Here is a 21814-nt window from a genome sequence, read left to right on the forward strand (position 1 = left end):
TAAAAACTTAAAGATGAAAAGGTCTTTATTCTCACTGAAATAAAACTAGATTTAAATTTTAGATGATGTATTTGATTAGTAATTTTGTATTTCTATAAACACAGACAAAATGATAATCAATTTTTTAAAAAATATAAGAAGCAGATAGGAAGAATTAATATAAGCTTTCCAAAACCCATGCTTGCCAATATTCTAAAATCTGAATAAAAAGCCTTACCATGAGTCTGTTTTGCCATGAGAATATTACCTGGGGGCAGAAAATCTTTAATGTCAAATTCTTCAGTTTCTTCAACAAAAGTACATGGTGAGGGGGATAAAAAAAGGGTTAGAGTGACCTCAAATGTTTTGCAACGATTGAGACTATTTAAATATTGCCTGGATAAATCATTGCTGCCAGTGAATTATTTCAGTGTGACAGTGGGAACATGGTTAAATTGATGGAGTTCTTGTCTTTTGAAGAAATATTTAAAATGATAGGAAAGGCTAGGATCTTGAATTTGATACCAAATGATCTAGAGAATAGAGTACTGCTAGGTGACAAAGACGAAGCAATGGTGGTTGGCTAGACTATACTGCAAACAACCAAGCAGGGAGATTACACTGTTCTCTTTATGTCTGGAAGTTTCCATTTTTAATGACTTTTAAAATGAGAAACAAATAAGCATTTGGAATATGGCACAAAAAGCTACAGATAACAATAACAGTCACCCTAATCTTACAAACTATGGGTCATAACTAGGGCTTTAAGCTGAATCACGGCTATGCTTAGCTACATGACAGCATCACTCAGGTTCCATTGCTCTTGTTGCCTGGATTTGGGATCAGAAACTGCTTCACTAAGGAAGGAAGTCTTAACTGTCCCAGAATATTCTCAGGTACTGACTTCAAAAAACATTTCCAAGAAAACAGGAAAATGGGAGTTTCACTCTTGTAACCCTAGACCTTATTAAGGTAGTTGAGCAACAGAGTTCTAAGGTGGAGCTTAGCTTCACAGTGTAGCCTCAAATCCTCTTTCCTTTTCCTGCCTTGTTTTTCTTTTGAGGGAAGTACTTTGATTTTAATATCATTAACTCTTTTTTTTTTTTTGATGTCTGAAGGTTTATTATCGCCTTATCCCCAGGGTACCCCGCTGGAATGCCTCAGTGCCTCAGCACTCTGGTATCCTTGGTCTCGGATACCACCTTGCCATCCACGATCCTGCGGGTGGTTGTTTTCTGGATGGTTTGCATGGAGTTGCTGCTGTCCAGGGCGTCATTGAGACTAAAGTCTTCTCCATCTTCCAGCAGGCGGCGGTAGGTGGTGATCTCAGCCTCCAGCTTGACCTTGATGTTCAGCAGGGCCTCGTACTCCTGGGCCTGGCGCTGCCCCTCTGCCCAAGTCTGTGCCAGCTCGGACTCCAGGTGCAGCAGGACGCCATTGAGCTGTTCCATCTGCACAGCATAGCGGGCCTCCACATCCCTCAGGTTATTCTCCGAACTGACCTTTTGATTTCTCATGGAATCAAGGTCAATCTCCAGGGCCTGGTAAGTGCACTTCAGCTCTGTGAGTGTTGTCTCAGCATCTCTGATCTCAGTGGACTGGGTGGTGACCACTGTGGTGCTCTCCTCAATCTTCTGGGACCAGTACTTGTCCAGTTCTTCACGGTTCTTCTGAGCCAGCTCTTCATACTGGGCTCGGATGTCTGCCATGATCTTGCTGAGGTCCTGAGATTTGGGGGCATCCACTTCCACGGTCAAACCAGAACTGGCAATCTGGGCTTCCAGGCCTTTGACTTCCTCCTCATGATTCTTCTTCATGAACAGCAGCTCCTCCTTAAGCGCTTCAATTTCTGTCTCCAGCTGCAGCCTTGTGATATTGGTGTCATCAACAACCTTTCGGAGTCCATGGATGTCATTCTCCACAGACAGGCGCATGGCCAGTTCTGTCTCATACTTGACTCTGAAGTCATCGGCAGCAAGACGGGCGTTGTCAATCTGCAGGACGATTCGGGCATTGTCCACAGAACTTGCAAAGATCTGAGCCCTCAGGTCCTCGATGATCTTGAAGTAGTGTCCCCAGTCTCTGGGCCCCTGGGCCCCCTTCTTCTCCAGATGTTCCCGGATTTTGCTTTCCAGCCTCCTGTTGTCGGTTTCCAGGCTCTTCACCCTGTCCAGGTAGGAGGCCAGGCGGTCGTTCAGGTCTTGCATGGTCTCTTTTTCCGTCTGGATGCCGCCCATTCCCACCAGGCCTGCGGATCCCGAGCTGCCCCAGACGCTGCTGGAGCGGGACACCGAGCCCCCGGCGCCTGCATAGACGCTGGCCGCGCTGCTGGCCGGCCGGACCCGCTGGCTGGGCGACCGGACCGAGCCCAGGGACCGATAGTTGCTGGAGAAGGTGGTGGAGCGAGTAGTGAAGCTCATGGTGTCTCGAGTGGAGCGCGATGCGAGAGACCAGGACTCAAGTTCGGGCGTTCAATATCATTAACTCTTACCTAAGTTCTTTTCAGCCAGTGGTGGTGCGGATGGAATCAAGGAACGCTTAAAAGCCATGTTAATAATTTCAGTGCCGACGTGGGAAAACAGCTATTAAGGCTAAACTGTTTTGTAAAAGTTACAAGGTATTGGCAACTGGAGTACATTACGGAGTAGATTGCAATCATGTGTCGATGTGGGGGGAAAAATCCTGAACATTCTTCCCAAATGGGAAGAAGTGAGTCTCCCACGCTCCCAGTAAAACCTATCATCATCTTAGAATACATTTGCTTGATCTCAGTGCCAAACGGATTGAGTTCTGTACTTATTTTTCCCCTCGTTTCTGTGTGGTTCTAGATCATCTACCCAGCTACCACGTGTGATTTGGGTGTGTAAAGATGAAAGCAATTCCCAGGTGCCTTAGCTTACATTCCAATAAGCAGGTAAAACTCATTTTGGATACTCGAGGTAAGGATTAGGGCTCCTGGAAAGCTACTTTCTCACCAGTTGACACTGCGACTGAAGTGATCGGTGCCAACAGACAGGCACCTTGACTCCCAACCCTCTGTCAGCTCCCGGGATCCTAGTCCGCTGATCCTAGACAGTTTCCCAGCTTCTCCGCACCGATCTGGCCTCCACTCCCACTACAGCAGACCCAGGCTTAAATAGCCGAGAACTAGTCCTTCTCATCGCTGTCTCCCCCACCTTAGGGTCTCGTTTCTTCACCCCAAGTCTGTGTCATCTAACCCCTGGGCACCTTTCTAGGCCCCAGCATTAAGCGAAGACTGGGAGAGCAAGTGGCTATGGGAGCAGCGTCCGCGGAGGACTGCCGAGAGGAGACTCTGGACCTGCGGGATGGTGGTGGGTGCGGAATGAGTACCAGCGGAATGAGTACAAAATCACGCCTGGAAGGGGAAACTCTCAGGAGTCTTTCCTGATTCCTCCTTGGCTATCTAGGGTTCTAGTTCAGCAGGGGCGGGGCGTAACCTTGTGAACTCTGGCCTTGACTTCGCCATCGCTGTGCTTTTCTAGCTACCCGCGGGAAGAGAGGTCGAGCACTGGGCTAGGAAAATGCGCAAGTGCGCCCTGGGACTCCGTCTGCAGCAAAGAAATGGGGTTGAGGTGGAGGGCTGCGATAAGGAACCCGAGGCTGGGATAGGACAAAGCCGCGGGTACGGATGGAATTCATGGTTCAGAAACTGCACCGGGTTGATTCTGTCGCCCAAAGGTCCCAGGAGACTTCATTTCTCCCAGGCACAAATTTCTCATCTGCAAACTGGAGGAGTCTATAAGCCTGTTCCCCAGTGAATGCTGGGGATGCACAGCAGGAGCAGATATGGATGCTCGGAGTTCTGCATCCCTACAGCGCAGCGCTTAGAACAGTTTCTTCCCGGTGGCGCTGGTCAGCTGCCTCTCACCGCACAGACCCTAGCACTTGGCTCCACCTGGGTCACCTCTGCACATCCACTTAGCCTGTCCGGAACAGGACCCGGTGAGGGGCGAAGACCGTCTAGCCCTCGGGATCTCAGAAACCTCGTGGTTTTCAAGCCCAGAGGCAGGACTAGGAGACCCGATTCGACAGGGATCCAGAGCCACTACCAGAGGTTCTGCGTGGTCCAGAAGGAGACCAGGGATGACCTGCTGAACACCAGGAGCCACAGAGACGCGCCCTCTGTGCCCAGAGGGACGAGGTGCAGTGAGGACGCCAGGCCCGCAACGAAGCAGCTGTGGGTGCACAGGGTACCCGCGGATGCGCAGGAGCCCCTGCACCTGCTCTCCGTCAGCAGGAGGGCGGGCGCTCCACATGGGTCGCATCCGGAGGCCAGAGCTTTCCATCATCAAGGCGTTCAGGCCAAGCGGACGCCTAGCGCCAAGTTCGATTGAAGAACCACATTGTTTTTGTTCTGCCATCGCCCTTTTAGGAAGTCGTCGCTTGATATGATTTCGTTAGGGAAAATTTAAAACTTGGGGCCCAGCCTGGTATAGGCTTTGACCCTGTGGTCCGCATGACGGTCCTGGCTTCAGCTAGGAGGAAAGAAAATTCGAACCCATAAGGGGGTGAGTTTTTCTCCAGGTGCTGGCTAGAGCAGAGGGAAGTTTAACTGAATACCTGAGCGAGGGCAGGCCTGGGGACACCTTTGCACACAAAGCGCAAAGAGGAACTGGACTCGCGAACCGAAAGGTTGAAGACTGGAAATGAAACAGGAGCCCTTTATTATGGTTTGCGGCTAAACTCTCAGAGTCTCGCTTCAAAAGGTGTCTGCTTAGGACGCGGGTAGTGCTGTGGGGGTCGAAGGGGGCACCAGCAAAGGGAGAGAGTTGCCAGCTCTTCCAGGCCCAGGCTTGGGAAATTTGCAGAACAGAGCAGTGGAGCCGGAAGGGGTGGCCTCTCAAGTGGACTGATAAGTAATGGGGTGTAAATAAGAAGCTGGCATTTAAAAATAAAGCAAACAAAAATCGACCAATTAAAGGGTAAGATAAATGTTTCCCTCCTACCGGAAGTGAGGCCTTCAGAGCCAAGGGTGAGGAGTGGAGGCGGAAACGACTTTCCCGCTTTCGGAGAGGCTGTCCTCAAAGCCGAGAAATAGGATCTTAAGGAAACCCTTCCGAGGACAAGCTCGGCACCACTCAACCTCTAAAATCCAGCCTTTCCGGGTGGTCTTGAGTGCTGGGCAGTCTCTTGTTTCTCTAATAATCTGAAGCTGAATAATAATTGTCAAAACCTCTCAGATATTAATTTTATTTTATAAGAAAAAATACCTTGAAAACACTAGTGGCTTCATATACATACATGGCCTTGTGCTTTCCCGAGATGTCTGTCTGCTTTATTCCAATTTGATCTCAAATCCACCAACTTGCTCAGAAAAAAATACCAACTTTAGAAAAATGGTAAATAAATCCAGCATAATGTAATCCCAGTATCCTGGAGGCTGAGGTACAAGGATCGCTAGTTGGAGGCCAGCCTGAGCTACACAGAGAGAAAGGAAGAATGGAGATTGTACTGTTCCTCCCATTTTTTCCTTCTAGAAGTTTCAAAAGTATTCAACCTATTCTATAAGGTAAAACTTTTCAGCCTCAAATTTTAAGAATTTTAGAGAGCCTTCTTAAACTTTTAAAGATTTTCAAAAAACCCTTATTAAAAATGTGTTATTCCTGCTCTTATAATGAATCATAAAAACAGTGAGAGAAGAGTGCACCGTTTAAAAAGAAATTCCACTTAAGAAAGCAAATGAGACATAATAGAAAGTAAACGATGTAGTGTCCTGATTTAATATTTTATTTAATCTCTGTAATTAAGATTTAATTTTAACACTTCCCAGAGGAGTACGGCACTTCACACGCACACAAGAAATAAATGTACGAAATTAAGATTCTACTTATATATATACACATGGACTTCAGGAAGTCACCGGCAGGTGGAAGTTTTGCTTTTGACTGGAGCAGATACTTGCAGATCTAGGGAATGGAGGAGAGGTTGTTTTTGCCTTAGAGGTTTTGTTTTTTATTAACAGAGTAAAATATCCCCACTCACGTCCATAGCTCACAGTTCCTCGGAATTGTGCAAATCGGAAAAGCTGTGGAGTCACAAGTGAAGGCGGAAAGAAAAAAGCGAGACTTGATGGTGGAGAATTTTATCACCTTGGGGTCTTCAAGAGGGCAGAAGAGTGGAGTGCGGTTCTAACAGTTCGGAACTGCTGCTGGTTTTATATGCACCAGACTAGCCAACAGGTGAAAACCCGACAGCGGTGGTTCCAACCAGCCACTAGGCTCCAGGTGTGCCAGATGGAATCTGTTCAAAACGCAGGCAAGGTCCCCTCTCGACTCGAAAGGGCGGCCAGAGCTGTCAGCCCGGAGCCCTCAGCTGCAGGCTGATGCCGCAGCAGCGCGGCGACCGCAGACAGGCGCCGGCCCAGCAGCGCACCTTTATCCGGAGCGCAGCTGCTGGTGCTGTGCTGCTGCGTCGTCCCGGAGGCGGCGGGCACGTGCAGCAAAAGGGCAGCGGACTGGGGGTGTAACAGACAGGATGGGTGCTGAAGCAGGTGGCAGTCGCTCCACGGAGCCGGGGTCAGACTCTGCACAGCCCCAGCTCCCCCTCCGCTGACCCCTTGCATGACACTCTCGATACTAAATGACGTACATCCTGGCCCGCACACAGAGCCCTCCGCCTCCTCCCAAGGCTGGGAGCCCAGCGAGGGCTGCAGCGAGGGGCTGGCGCCGGGGGTCGCCAGGTAGGTGCCGCCCGCTTTCCTAGGTGCTTGGGCGTAGGCGGGGGCGGAGAGCAGCAGGTAGCGCAGAGGATGCGGGTGCAGCAGTGCTGCGGAGTGTTGGGTTCCCGGGACGTGCGGCGGGGCGAGGGACCGGAGCAGGAGGCCGGGGTGGGAGCGGTGCAGGGTGGCAGGCGCCGCGGGCAGAGGGAAAGGGTAGTGCAGCTGGCCTCCCGGGGGCGGGTGGTGGCGCTTGAAGCGCTTTCGGCGCCGGAGGAAGCTGCCGTTGTCGAACATGTCCTGGGAGGCGGGGTCCAGGCTCCAGTAGTTGCCTTTGCCCGGATGGCCGGGCTCGCGGGGTATCTTGACGAAGCAGTCGTTGAGCGACAGGTTGTGGCGGATGCTGTTCTGCCAGGCAGGGAACTTGCGGCGGTAATAGGGGAAGCGGCCGCTGATGAAGGCGCAGATGCCGCTGAGAGTGAGGCGTTTGTGAGGGCTCTGCAGTATAGCCATGGTGATGAGCGCGATGTAGGAGTACGGGGGCTTGGCCGGCTGCCGGGCGTCCGCTGCGGCCGCCGCAGCCTTCTGCGGCGCTCGGAACTTGCGACCAAACCCTGAAGAGACGCTCAAGCCGCCGCCCCCTGCGCCCTGTCCTGGAAGCGCGTCCTCTCTGCGCCCGGCGGCCTCTGGTCTGGACCGCAGAGCCAAGCACTTCCTCCCGTCCTCGTCGTCCTCTTCGTCCTCCGCCTCGTCCGCATCTTCCTCCTCTCCCAGGACGTCGATCTCCCCGTCATCCCCGTCGGAGCTTCGGGGGCTGGGCTGCGGAATGGAGCAAAGGTGCTTAACCCCTGCTAAGTTCATGGGGACAGGTCCTGCAGAGGGAGGTCGTTCACCTGGGGTGGGCTGTCTGGGAATGAGTCTGCCGAGAAGTCGGGCTGTTCCTGGTGACTAAGGCTTCTTTTCCTTCTATCTCCTCTTTTCAACACTGTCCAGTAATGCGCTTTTGTGTTCTCGGCCGGACAGCTTTTCTTGAGCGCCTATGCGGTGGACTCCCGCTTTATACCCTTCTTCCCCCACCTCTGAGCCAGGCCACTTCCTTCTGACGCAGTCCAATGATGAGGGTCCTCGGTTCCCCTCCTCCTTACACCCACCTTCCTCCAAGAAAGATGCTCCAGTCTTAGTTTAACCAGTCAAAAGGCCCTGGTGATGCCTGGGCTCTGTTAATGCAGTTTAAAACTGCAAATAAAAGCGAGGTAGGAAAACATTTCAACACAACTTGTGACCACCTTAACATTCGGCCTAGCATTCGCTTTGGTGCAGGAGGGGGTAGCCTGAAATGGTATCTGCGTTGATAAAATGTGTAACAATAAAAAAGTTTTCTATAAAGTTTTCAATAAAAAAGCTGGAGAGATGGCTCAGGGATTAAGAACGCTGGTTGTTCTTGCAGAAGACCCGGGTTCGAATCCCAGCACCCACCCTAACTCCAGTCCTGGGGATCTGACAGCCTCTTTTGACCTCCGTGGGCATGGGACCACAGTGGTGCACTTAGCTACATGCAGGCCATACACGCATACACATTAAAAAAATAATTTTTTTTTTTAAAAAAAGGTTTTCTAATTTCACAGATGGTCAACACCCATTTTCATTTGTGGGTTCTGTCTTCATCCAGAATAGCGCGATTAAAGGTTCCAACTACAAGCCCCAGTTTAAGGGAAGCTCTCATGGGCCTGCCTTGTTCCCTCCCACCAAACTCTGCCCAGTGTTCTCCCAGAAGACTGAAACACCTTAATATCAAACTGTGGAAGTCCAATGTGAGAAGAGGGCTAAAAAATAATTTTCTTAATCCCTTTACAGTAGTGATTCTCCAGCTTCTTCTAATATTTAGCCACAGGAAAATGGTACCTACCTTTCATCATCTTCCACATACAGACATGCATGCCTAGAATGGTTTCCACAAAACATTCTTGCATCTCAGTGACAACTGGTGTCTTCTTAGTGGTCTTGACCAACAAAATTGGCTTCACCATAAAAATCCTGCTTTCCCAAAGTAGCCTCATAAGTAAAGGAATGCCCTCAATATAGCACGGCCTGTCCATGTTCACAGTCTTGTTTCCCCTTCCCACTCCATTCTGTCTTTTCAGAAACATGAAGCACTTTTACTGTATAAAGCCTGAAACTAAAATGAGGGAGAGGGGCTGCCTGCCACCTGCCACTGTCATTAGCTAAATCTGGGTCATCATGCAGCACCTACATTACACAGGAGTAGGATAGCTGCTGGTCTCACCTGATGTCCTTGGAAGTACCTAGGCTTTTAGACTGGCTTCATCTGAATTAGCTCACCAACTAAAGAAACAATATGGCAGAATATGTTTGCTATATAACTAGGAATCGCATAACAAGATACTACACCATGGTACAGGTTCATGTTACTTGGGAAATTTTTTAGATGATGTCTAATAAAACATAGTATGAAAGGATTTGGTTATACCACTGTCAAAAGGTCAGTCTTCTACCTGTGTTTGTAAATGGCAGTGAATTTTCAGTGAGAAATCAGAAGCCAACCACCAGGGCAAAGATTATCAAAAAACAGTTTCATGCCTTTGTAATTAAAAAGTACTTTTAAGAAGCTAGCACCTTTGGGACAAAATTTGGAGAACAACTCCCTTGCAAGCCTTTAAGCCTTATCCTCTACTCCTGAGGTTTTAACCTTTCAAGGCTATTAAGTGCAGCTTAAGGGAGGATAAATAACAAATTCAAATTTGGATTTGAATCCCAAATCTACCAAGGACTATTTGTGTGATCTTGTAAACTAAGCTCCAGGAGGGCCAGACAGGTGTCTGTCTCTTTCAACCAGATACCCCCAGTTGCTACCCTCACCCCCTGGTGGAGAGACATAGTTCCTCCACAGCCTCGGAATCTGATAACCTGGGAAAGAAAGTATTGTTAGTTTTTCTAAAGTCAACTTCTATGGGGATTTGGGTTATTTACAAATGAAAGGTTGTACTAGAAAACAAAGCAAAACAAAACACCCACATTATGGTGTATGGCAAAGGGGCACAAGAACCATCTTATTAAAGAGTTCCCTGCAGCCCAGGCCTGGACAATTTGTGCAATAAAATAAAGTGGCTTTGGATTATAACTGAAAGCCTAAAATACATCTGTTTCCACATTGTTAAAAATAAATGCTTAAATTAATAGATGGGGAAAAGAAGTTTCTCTGGCAGAATTCCAAACAGCTTGTGTGGCTACTCCACTCTCAAGGACATGGAGCACATTTCTGCTTCAGAGTGGGCTGTGTGTGCTTTTTTTCTTCCTTTCACGAAAGGTGAAAAAAGTATAACCTTTCCTGTGGAGAAACTTGATAAAACCTCAGCCAGGAGATCAAGGCCAACACCAACCAGACAGCATAGGGACTGTGCATTTGGTTGGTGTGATGAAAATGGCACTCTGATCTTCCTCCTGAATCCTAATCGTGCAAAAACAAGTCCCAATTGACAAGCATCTTATGTACCCGTGCAGTAGCTCTTAAAACTGCCAAGGTCATCAAAACAACGGAAATCTAAGACATAGTCTACAGGAATTTAAGATGTGACAACAGAATGGAATGTCTATCCTGGATGGGATTCTTAAACAGAACAAAAGATATTAGGTAAATATTCTAAACAACCTAAACCTGTGGACTTTAGATAATAGTAATGTCAATGCTGGTGCAGCAAATGTACATAGCATTATAAGATATTAGTGTGTCTATATATCTAAACTTTATTTACTTTTAATTTATTTATTTTGGTATTTTTAAGACAGGGTCTCCCTATAGCCCCAGTTGGCCTAGAACTCACTATGTAGACCAGGCTGGCCTTGAACTCACAGAGATCTGCCTCTGCCTCCTGAGAGCTGGGATTAAAGGTGTGTGCTACCATGCCCAGTTAAACCTAACCTTTTTAAAAAAATACATTCTAGGGGCTGGAGAGATGGCTGAGCAGTTTAAGCACACTGGCTGCTCTTACAGAGGACTAGGGTTCAGTTCCCAGCACGTACATGCCAGGTAACAACATTACTCCAACAAACGTAAGGCATTTCTAGAAGTAGGAACATCCTTTCAAAGCAATCTAAACATAACGGTTTTCTCGGGTACGCTACTAAACCAAAGGAAATAATTATTCAATTCATGGATCATCACCAAGCCCAAAACATTTCAAAGCCTTAGTCATCACCACTTTAAAAATTTTATTTTGTTAATAACAGCCTTCAAACTTCACAGTCTAGTGATTAAAGACCCTAGAAAGATATTTTTATTTAAACTCAATTTCTGCACAAATGTCCATGAGAAGACATAAAATTTCTTTTTTACTTTAATTATTGGTACTGGAGGCTAAGCCCAAGATTTTGCACATACTAAGCACGTGCTGTACTACTAGGCTACATTCTCAGACCCAAGAACATTAAAAAAAAAATCTATATACCATATAACTAAGCAAAGCATCACAAAAGAAATCTGGAATTACAAGAAGGGACAATAATTAAAAGCCCCCTGAGTCTGCTTCAGAGATGACTGAGGCTCTTTTCTAGCTCACCTATTGACAGCGACAGAGAGAGGAAAAACTAGAGGCATGAAGCCCCAAGACTTTATCAAGTTGACTGTCAGTCACTGAGTCTTCCCTCACAACTCTGCCAACACTTCCTGCAACTGTCTTAAACTCAGTACCGATTTTCTTGTCCTTTTTCACTGACAGCTACAAAAAGCTCCCCAAAGAACTGTTTAAGATATGAAGTTGAACTGTATCGCAAACCTTGCTAAATAGTGGAAATTTATATTTGTTGAGATTCTATATTCAGCATTCGTTAATTTAATCCAGAGAGAATTGTATTATTACCACCATTTTACAAATAGGGAGACAAGTGCTCAGGCAGATATATGAACTCTTTGGTCCTATCTCCTGTCTAAACCCTGATCACCATCATCAGAATACCCTGCAAGCTTTCCATAGCAAAGACTGGCCATTATTACTACATTACAAAATAAAACCTCCTTAGGATCGATAGCTGAGGCAAGGTCTAAAATCTCCTGAAGGTACAGTTAATATATGACTGTGTTCACTGGGAAATATTTCATTTGGGGAAAAAGAATGAAGGGCAGAGCAATATACACTTCAAAAAATACAAACACTATAAAATACAGTATAAAAGTGATATATAGTCCATTTAAACTAGTAAAAACTGAAATGTGGTTTAGTTATGTTTAAGAAAATGGGTACTTTCATATACTAGGGAATGAAGGCAAAAGAGATTTAAAAAGGCAAAATTTTAATGTGTGAATCCTACATGGTAGTGATTACACATGCACGTGTGTGCGTGCACACGTGCACACACACACATACATTCTAGAGAAAATTCAGAGGCATGCACAGCAATGTTCACAGCAGCACTGCTTTCAATTTTAAAACAGGAACAACTATCTGCCACAGTGCTCATACTCAAATCATCTCTCAGTTTAACCTTTTAGTCACTCCCCAGTACATCAAGAGTAATCCAAGGGTCAGAGAGATGGCTCAGTAGGTAAAGGTGCTTGCCAGGTGATCTGAATTCAATCCCTGGGGATCACGTAAAGGTGGAAAGGAGAGAACCAACTTCTCCAACTCCACAAAGTTGTCCTCTGGTATCCACACATGTACAGTGGCCCATGCACACACACCCACATACAAATGATAAATAAAATTTGAAAGTGTAATCCACTGGGCATGGTGCCACACATCTTTAATCCCAGCACCAGGAGGCAGAGGCAGACAGAGCTCTGTATGTTCAGGCAGCCTGGTCTACATAAGTGAGTTCCTGGCTGACAAGGGCTACACTGTAGCCTGTCTCATTTTTTTTTAATCCAAATGTTTACTCTGTCCTAAAAAGAGCACAAACCTGGCCTCAGCTCACAACTCCAATTTTATCTCATGCCCTTGCTTTCTAGCATTCTGCCACTTCTGCCTTCTTCCCTGTCTCCCAACAGATGATGCTGGTACCTACCTAGAGGCCTCTCTCTGCATCTACTTTTGATGAATGACTTCTTGTGATTCAGTTCTCTTCTTAAGGGTCAGCTTTCCTCAGAGGCCTTCCACAACCACTCGAAGTCTACCTCCTACTTTCTTATTTTTGTTTGGCCTTTCAGACCAAGTAGTCTGAGAACTGGGTCTTTATCTGTTGTATGCTGTTTCTGTTCTGGCACTAATACCAAGCAAACTGGAAGCCACCGACAGCTTCCTCTGATATTCAACAACTAGTCTGGGAAAGCTTTTCACCTTGTTATAAGCCACCTGTGCTTTTCTCTTACAATTAGAAGACAATGCTGAGTTGCCTTGTAGGAATAGGAAAAAACTGAATTATTGAACACAGACATGACATACCCATAGTGTACATAAAATCCATTAACCAACAAAAGTTATCTGAGGGGGGTAGGGAGGAGGCTCTATGGTTAAGAAAGCTGGCTGTTCTTGCAGAGGACCAGAGCTTGGTTCCTGGTACCCAGGTAAGGTGGTTCACAACCACCTGTTACTCCAGCTCCAGAGGATCCTGATAATTTCTTCTGGCCTCTGCAGGCACCTGCACATGCATGGACACACACACACACACATGACGCATAAATAAAAATAAATCTTTTAAAAAAAAAGTTATCTGCAAGGCCAGCAAGATGGCTGGGCAGGTCAGAGCACTTGCCACACAGTGCTGGTGACCAGAGTTCAGACAGGTAGTCTTGGGTTTGTAATCCCAGCTCCAGCACTCCCACAGAGAGAGGACGCAAAAGCAGGAGAGGAGAACTGAGTAAGCTCAGAAGCTGGCATGCACAGCACAGTGGAAGAAATATCAAGAGTGACCTGTCTCAAAAACAGGTTGAAGGAGAACTGATTCTTGAAAAGTTGTTGCCTTGAAAAGTTGTTCTCTGCCCCCCACACACACACCCCACAAATTAAATAAAAATAAATCTTTTTAAAAGAAAGCTATCTGCAGAACTGGAAAGAAGATGGCTCAGTGGGTATCTCTAGCATCTAAATAGCAAGGCATGGCTTCAAGTGTTTATAACCCCTGTACCCCAACTTTTTGGGGGGGCACATAACGCAAGATGGACAGGAGGACACAGGCAGACCCAGGGGCTCACTAGCCAGCACAGGAAAACCAAAAGTGGTCAGCTTCATGTTCAGTGAGAGACCATCTCAAGGGACTAAAGCAGAGTGACAGAGCAGGATGTGTCTTCCTCTCACCTCTGGGCACAGAAATAAACTATCTGTAGTTATAGTTAGCTAAAGGTTTGTACCTCATTATTTCTTAGCTTGTACAGAAAACTAAAGACATTCAAAATAGTCAAGATGAATTTAATCACAGCAGTATAACTTACTTAAAATTAAGAGCTCTAGAACCAGAATCTTTAAATATAGTACAGAATAAATTTCTGAAGTTTCATTATATGACCAGTAAGACTAGGCACTGATTATAAAAAAAAAAAAAGACAATTTAATTTCTTTTATTTAGATTTCTTCCACTTTAAGTCTCTAGGGACAATAGGCCCATTCTGTTCAAAACTACAGTGACAGTGTTTAAATTTTTGTTACTATCAATACAATTATTTTATTTTTTTATATTTTTGTCTTTTTTAGACAGAGTCTCCCTGTAGCCCCAGCTAGCCTAGAACTCACTATGAAAACCAGGCTGGGCCTTGAGCTCACAGAGATCTGCCTGCCTCTGCCTCCCAAGTGCTGGGATTACAGGTATGCACCTGGCAAATATCAATACAATTATTACATCTCTGCCATAATCTTAAGTTTTAAGGGAAAGTGAAAATGCTGAAAGTTTTAGCAATATTTTTAAAAATAATGATGGATGAGAAGCTCAGTATACTTAAACTTTAAACAAATTCTGAAATTACTGTGAAACACTTGTCTCAAAAAAAAAAAACAAACCCAAACCTTCAGAGGATATATATTTTATTGTATGAATGTCAAATATTTTACAATGATTTACTAAAATTTTATGTATTCTATAAAATAAATACTATCTTAAAGTACATTGGAATTAGTAACAGAGGTAATGAAAAGAATTCAGTACTGAAATACACCAGTAGGAAACTTATCCTTGTTTTACTATCCCATCCTTTACAGACAAATGCTTCTAGTGTGGGGGGTGAACTTCATGTGCTGTCTCCTGCTTTTCTGCTTCTGTCACAGTAGCTATAAACATCTGCTTAAGGATATCCTTATCTAGATTCCTGCCTGCAAACAAAACAAAATACAGTCATTACACTCTGCATATTAAGATAATGGTTTAACAGCAGCTGGGGCTACAAGGAGACCCTGTCTCAAAAAGACAGAAAAAAAAAAAATCGATAATGGTTTATCAATTCCAGAGTGTTAAATACTGGATGATCTCTAGTAATTTACAAAATCAACAGCAATCTGTTGATTACTCATGATTCCTTCTTTAATTTTCTAGTTAAGTCTCAAAACCAAGATAGTGCTTGGAGTAATAATCATTTTTCTAACATCTGAAGAGCAAAAGGCCTAGCAAATTCTTAATATCCATGATTCAGACAAATACACAAGCTTACTTAGTTATAAAGAAAGATCTAATTGGTTAATACTAGTAAGTGCTACATCACATTCCCTTTAAATCTGTCTTGTATTTTATTTCAGAAATCTCATCCTCTGTCTGTCTCACCAATAAGGACCAGCCGGTTTGTTCTCTCGGCATCTTCCCACTTCACCGGCATCTCCTCCAGGTCATAGAGCTCATGGACACCTTGCAGAATCATCTGTTTTGGTTTGTCTTTGATGGACACCAGCCCCTGCTCAAATTTGCAAGCACATATAGTGGACCAAATCTGAAAATATTCATTTTCAAAATGCAAACTCATAAAGAAGCCATGAAAAATATTTGATTCCAATTATTTGCACATTTTGTTTCTTAAAACTTTTAATAATTTTAGGTATACTTATTTTTTTATAAATAATTGCTTTTAAAATGATAAAATTAGTATATTAGGACCTTCTTTCAATTTTATCTTATTGTATCAAAAAACTAAAACAAAGTAAGAAAATTTTTTATTGTGCCATATCCTGATTATTCTGTTTTTAAGGATTTTATACTTCACACATTTAACAAGAAAACTTGAGAATGGGTTTTGTTGATGAATCTGTTTTAGAAAGTGTTTACAATAAGGATAGACATTTATGAAATAAAAAGCTATTTATATGCATCTGGATAAACATTCACTGTGGGACCAGAGTTGTCCTCCAACCTCCACCTGCACACTGTATCATGTGTGCCCCAAACACCATATACATATACACAATAATAAATAAAAAGTTTTAAAGTTCATTTTGTAATGACTCACAGAAATGGAAATTATCTGATAAACTATCTGCTTATGGGGATGAAATCAATTTCTAAAATCTTTGTTATATATACTTGCTGTATATATATTAAATAAAATATGTATGGATTTAAAAGTACATTTAATGTATACATACTTAAATACATGGACATATGTTTTAAAATAGCAGATGACAATTCTTACCACCCATTTTTTCATGTATTTTTGGCATACTCCCCTCTGGTTTTTCTTTTTTTCTATCCAGTTTTGTGTTCTGCTTTTTAAATTGTAATGTTTTGTAATAAGAAATTCCTTGGAAAGAATTACATTAGCACCAATTTTGTGGCACTTACATACAAGCATTAGTTTGTATTAGAGTTATCTGGGGGGCAGGGACCAGGGATTGAACCTAGGGCCTTGCATATGCTCGGCAAGTGCTCTCCACTGAGTTATACCCACTATCCCTAAATTTAACATTTTAAACACAATGATGATTGTAAGACTCTTATTTTGTAACAGGAAAAGAGATAGGCTAGGAATATAAGCTGCTTCGCCCCAGAATCGTTGCTAGGATGAAGACTAAAGGAAGAACCAAAGAGGAAAATGAAGACTGCCACACATGGAAGGCTAAACCCAAACTGAAATGATGGAGAAAGCCGCTGACTTCCCACAAGTCTTGATGGCAGCATTAGTGTAGGTGCCCAAACTTTCTTGTCTAGGTAGCTGCTCCATATTCAGTGGTATGGCACTGTGATGGTTAGTTTTAATTGTCAACTTGTCACAACCCAGAATCACCTAGGAAAGGAGTCTCAGCGGTGACTGTCTAGATTAGGTTGGCCTGTAGGCAAGTCTGTGGGGGACTGCCCTGATTACAGTAATTGATGTGGTTGAGAACGTCTAAAAGTGCACAGCCCCTGGGTCTGGGTCTCAGACTATATAAAAATAAGAAAGTATGCTGAGCGCAAGCATGATGTGTTTTTCCTGACTGCAGATGAGATGTGACTAGCTCTCTCAAATTCCTGCCTCTGTGATTTCCTCACCATGATGAACTGTGACACGAAATAAACCCTTTCTCTCCGAAATTGCTTTTGTTGGGGTATTTTTATCACAGCAACAGGAAAGGAAGCTAAGACCAAGATAAAAGCAGTTACAAGGAGAAACATGTTCTGCCAGTTAGCATAAGGAATGTCAGAGCACTGCGGTCACAGCAGCAGCAAGGCCTGGCACCTTAGCTCCTCTGGATACAGAGGTAGAAGTAGACTGGAATTCAGCTCTGGGCTGCTGTACAGAGTCCATCTTAGGCAGCGCCAGTCAGCAGCCAAGTGAGGAAATCTGATTTGAAATAGTTTCTCCATAGTCTCCACCTGTCACTCTAGCAACCCCAGGAAATCAGCTGCTAATTGTGGAGAGACTCTAGCTTCTAACAGTCACGGAAACTTTATGCATACTTGTGAGCCCATAACAGCAGCCGCTCAAATGACTGCTGTTTAAACATACAACTCCTGGGAAAAAAAACATTCTTTTTCTGTGACACACATAAACACAAACATATCCAAATGTCAAGTAAGATGAACGGCTTTCTAAACACAGACAAGAATTCTTCTAATGTTTTGTACCTTTGCACAGAATATAACAAATGTTTAGTATCTGCTAAATGCATCAAGAAAACACAAGGATGACCAGTGGCAGAATTTTCAACATGATTTCTCTATTAAATGACGTTCTTTTAGAAAAATAAACATTTCTTTAAGTGACCAATCTGTAATAAGAAGAACAGAGTTTTGATGGTGTCAAGCTGGGCTACTAATCCAAAGCACACAGGTTGTTTTAGCTGCAACACTACACAAAGCTGTGAAAATGGACCATGCTTTTTTACAGTGATTTCTAAAGCTCCTTTTCAGCAACACAAATGATAAAAATGAGAGCAGATAAAGGATATCTGTACTTAACTAGTGCTTCTGTTTAAAACCAAATATTGTTTTTACAACAGCCAAGAAAAAGCCTGCATGGATAAATGCCACACTGTACCTTCAGCCGTATGACCTCCATGCAGCGACCGTCCTTGTTCCTCACATTCTTTTCCCACAGGAGATTCTGTATCGGGTGACACAATTTAATAAGACCAACCATTGTTAATGCAACAACGATGCAACTAAGCAGTTGATGAATCATTAATCAGTTAAAAATTGCATTCACCTGGATAAATATATTTAGACTCTCTTCCTTTGCATTTCCTGGCACTTCAAATGTAATTGTAACAATGCTCTGTAAATCGAGAGAACAGTCAATAATTTTTATAGTAGCATCAATACATTTTTAAACTAAAACCAGTTTTAAGATGAAAACTATGGACCATACACATGAAGTTTTAGGCTGCCTAGTAGTATTATTAATCATATTTCTTTTAATGCGTGTGCTGGTTCTGGAATTAGCAACTCTTTCTATATTCTACAAAGTAAAACAACAGTTTAGTATTTACAGAAAAGCCTTTCAGTGAGAAAGAAATATAACACACACAGTGTGCTCTCTCTGGACCGAACCAGGCAGTTTTGCCAGTGCCAGCACATCTTTTCATTTACTCTTCACAACAATCCTGGGTAGTAAAGAGAACTATTTCCACTTTATAAATTGGGAAATTGGATAAATAAAGCTGAGAAATATAAACCACCCAGACCCAGGAGCACTGCTCAAAACAAAAGTTTAATTCTGTTCTCTTGGAAAAATAATTACAAAGGAAAGGTCCCTTTTATCTCTAACGGAGCAAGCACTGTGCCAAGTGAAAGAGCTTTTAGAGCTAAGAATGGCAGCATAGTGTCATTTTTTGGCCTAGATCTTTGACAGCATCGTTTATAGACTACAGATTTATTTTTCTTCCTGATCTTGATAAATCATTATCTTTTCTAAAGATGATTTTTCTCTTATAGATCACACAGTTAAAATTCAAATCTCCCTTTGCCAACAATGCAACCCAAAATTTCAATCTTAGTGATGAAAATACACAAAGGCTAAGTATAACATTTTTTGCTTTGTTTTTAAAATTTTTATTATTTTTATATTTTTATGTGTATGCGTGTATTGCCTGCATGTAGGTAAGTGCACCTGTGTCGTGCAATGCCCATGGAGGTCAGAAGAGGCTGTCGGATCCCCTGGGACTGGAGTTACGGACAGTTGTTAGCTGCCATGTGGGTGCTGGGATTCAAACCCGGATCTTCTGCAAGAACAACTAGTGTTCTTAACTGCTGAGCCATCTCTCCAGCCCCAAGTACAACATTTTTAAAAAATACCAACCCCATCCATGTCTTGGATACCAAGATGCCCACACCAAGGTCAAGATGTTTAGAATAGGCAGAAAGAAGGCACTACCACATAGCTTTGTGTAACTTGGAAATGCTTATCTGGTCCTGAATTTTCACTCACCATTAGAACACTACACAAGATTGTATTTATTTGATTTTTGTTTGGTTTTGAAATAGGGTCTCACTATATAGCCCAGAATGGCTTTGACCTCAAAATCCTCCTACTTCAATCTTGGAATGCTGGTATTTTAGAAATGTGTACCAGCACACCCACCTTCAGAACTGTTTTTTTATGCAAACTCAGAGACTAGTTAAAAGTATCAAAGACCAATTTAGGTATAAATAAACTGACAGTCCTCCAGTGTTGCTATCAATATGGAAAGCATACTTTTCTTACTTGTAGACATGAGAAGTACAAGTCAATTAATACACACATGTATATATAATATATAACACATATTATATATCTATATATCCATACCCATGGGACATGCAGTTTAAGAACCCCAGTATTTGTATGAAACCACAACAATATTGAACCAGAAATTTAATGTCTTTTCAATCCCAACTAAGCATTACATTATGTGGTTGTACCTTCTACACTTTGAAAACTAGCATGAGTTTCTTTTTCCTCCTTCATAATGTCATGGATAGAAGATTCATTCTGATCATGAATCTTTTTTCTTATTAAATCAAGAACTCTTACCATTCCACATAAAGAAAGCACTTTATAGCTTCTCTTTGACATATCTGTATTGTCAACATTATTACTCTTGTTCTTTGGGACATTAAGTAACATAAGGGTCACTTGAACATAAGCATTATGATACTGTGACAGTAGATCTGGCAACAGAGATGCCAACTAAGTGAACGAAAGGCAAGCACTGTATTCAGCATGAAGACACTGGACAATGGGGTGATTTACCCACCAAACAGGAAATGCAGCATGGTGAGAGATTTTATCATGCTACTCAGTATGGCATGGAATTTTAAACTGATGAATTGTTTATCTCTGGAATTTTCCATTTAATATTTTTGGACTGCAATTGGCCACAGGGAACTGAAACCAGAGCTTACAAGAAGTCTATTTGTATTTTGTCACAATAACCAAACCAAATGGTAGAAACAACCTCAATGCTCATCAACAAATGAATAAAAAGAACAGTGATACACACACACACACACACACACACACACACACACACACACAGTGATTTTTATTTAGTCTCAAAAAAGAAGGAAATTCTTTCATATGGCATAATGTGAATAAACCTTGGGGATATAATGCTAGTAACTAGAACAGACATTGTATGATTCTACTTACATCAAGTACTTAAAATAGTCAAACTTAAGGAAAACAGCAAATAGAATGTTGGTTACCAGGTGCTGTGGGGAGGCAGAACTGAGGAGCTGGCATTTAAAGAGTCTACGTTCAGTCATGCAAGGTGAAAGGTTCTAAGCTCTGTTCTATACATGTACATGTAATAATACCCACCATGTTCTACTTAAAAATTTGTTGAGAGGGTAGGTCCCAGGTTAAGCAGGGTAAAAGTGTTTTAAAACCTTAAAAATATTATTTTTTTAAATTATTTATTTATTATTTTTATTTTATGTGTATTGCCTGCATGTATGTGAGTGCACCCATGTCATGCAATGCCGTGGAGGCCAGAAGAGAGCATCGGATCCCCTGGAACTGGAGTTACGGACAGTTGTTAGCTACTATGTGGGTGCAGGGATTCAAACCCGGGTCTTCTGCAAGAACAACCAGTGTTCTTAACTGCTGAGCCATCTCTCCAGCCCCCCAAAATATTTATTATTTTAATTTAGAGTGTATTACCTGAATGTATATAAGTGTACCCATGTTGTACAATGCTTGTGGAGATCAGAAGACAGTGTCAGATTCTCCTGGAACTGGAGTTACAGACAGATGTTAGCTGCCATGTGGGTGCTGGGAATCAAACCCAGGTCTTCTGCAAAAGCAGCCAGTGCTCTTACCCACTGAACCATCCCTCCAGCCCCTTGTTCTAAAATCTTAATAACATAACTTGCTTTTAAACTATTTGGTTTTTTAATAGTTCAAAGTTAAACAAAATGGCTATTTTTCCTAATTGAAGAAATCACTATAAATGCCTAAAATTCAGTATCTAAATATACTGTAAAAGGTTGCCAAATGGAACACAACTGTCAGTTTCAAAAGAAAGAAATTTAGTTTCCAAAAAATTATAAATGTACTGCATTCGAGCTGGGCAGCCTAGCTTTTAATACTGACAACATCTCAATACAGAACTCAACACAGTTCCTGCTTTATTATTAAAGATTTCTTTTGCAGGTTACTGACATGACTTTTATTTGTTTTTGGTTTGTGTTTTGTTTGTTTGCTGGGTCTCCCTATGCAGCCCTGCCTGGCCAGGAACTTGCTATGTAGACCAGGCTGGACTCACAGAGATCTGCCTGCCTCTGCCTCCCAAGTACTGGGATTAAAGGTATGCAACACCACACCCAATTGTTTTTGTT

General features: G+C 43.0%; 2 protein-coding genes and 1 pseudogene across 7 annotated transcripts in view; all 3 read right to left on the bottom strand.

The window, feature by feature from the left end:
• Window positions 1–1098: 1098 nt before the first annotated feature.
• LOC103725288 lies at window positions 1099–2441 on the bottom strand (annotated as a pseudogene). Its single transcript, XR_001872162.2, has one exon. The product of XR_001872162.2 is annotated as a keratin, type I cytoskeletal 18 pseudogene (transcript).
• A 3354-nt stretch (window positions 2442–5795) lies between these two features.
• Window positions 5796–7516, bottom strand: LOC103725289 (forkhead box protein D4). Its single transcript, XM_008822613.1, has one exon. The coding sequence runs from the start codon at window positions 7514–7516 to the stop codon at window positions 6245–6247; it is 1272 nt and encodes a 423-aa protein (XP_008820835.1). The 3' UTR covers window positions 5796–6244.
• Window positions 7517–14610: 7094 nt separating this feature from the next.
• Window positions 14611–21814, bottom strand: part of LOC103725290 (COBW domain-containing protein 1) — a 66730-nt gene continuing 59526 nt past the window's right edge. For 4 of the 5 annotated variants that reach the window (XM_008822616.3, XM_029558393.1, XM_029558392.1 and 1 more), the window contains 4 exons: window positions 18201–18269; window positions 18033–18098; window positions 15350–15512; window positions 14611–14904 (listed from right to left, as the gene is read on the bottom strand). In XM_008822616.3, the coding sequence (XP_008820838.1) occupies window positions 14804–14904; window positions 15350–15512; window positions 18033–18098; window positions 18201–18269 (399 nt within the window). In that variant the 3' untranslated portion in view covers window positions 14611–14803. The remainder of the gene's footprint in view (window positions 14905–15349; window positions 15513–18032; window positions 18099–18200; window positions 18270–21814) is intronic. The other variant, XM_008822615.2, reaches the window with a different exon arrangement.

The sequence above is a fragment of the Nannospalax galili genome, unplaced genomic scaffold (genome assembly GCF_000622305.1).
Source record: "Nannospalax galili isolate Female #2095 unplaced genomic scaffold, S.galili_v1.0 scaffold3109, whole genome shotgun sequence".
Classification (NCBI taxonomy): domain Eukaryota; kingdom Metazoa; phylum Chordata; class Mammalia; order Rodentia; family Spalacidae; genus Nannospalax; species Nannospalax galili.

Excerpts from the sequence above, each read along its gene's own strand:
- LOC103725289 (XM_008822613.1), bottom strand. The coding sequence starts at position 7,516 with ATGAACTTAGCAGGGGTTAAGCACCTTTGCTCCATTCCGCAGCCCAGC.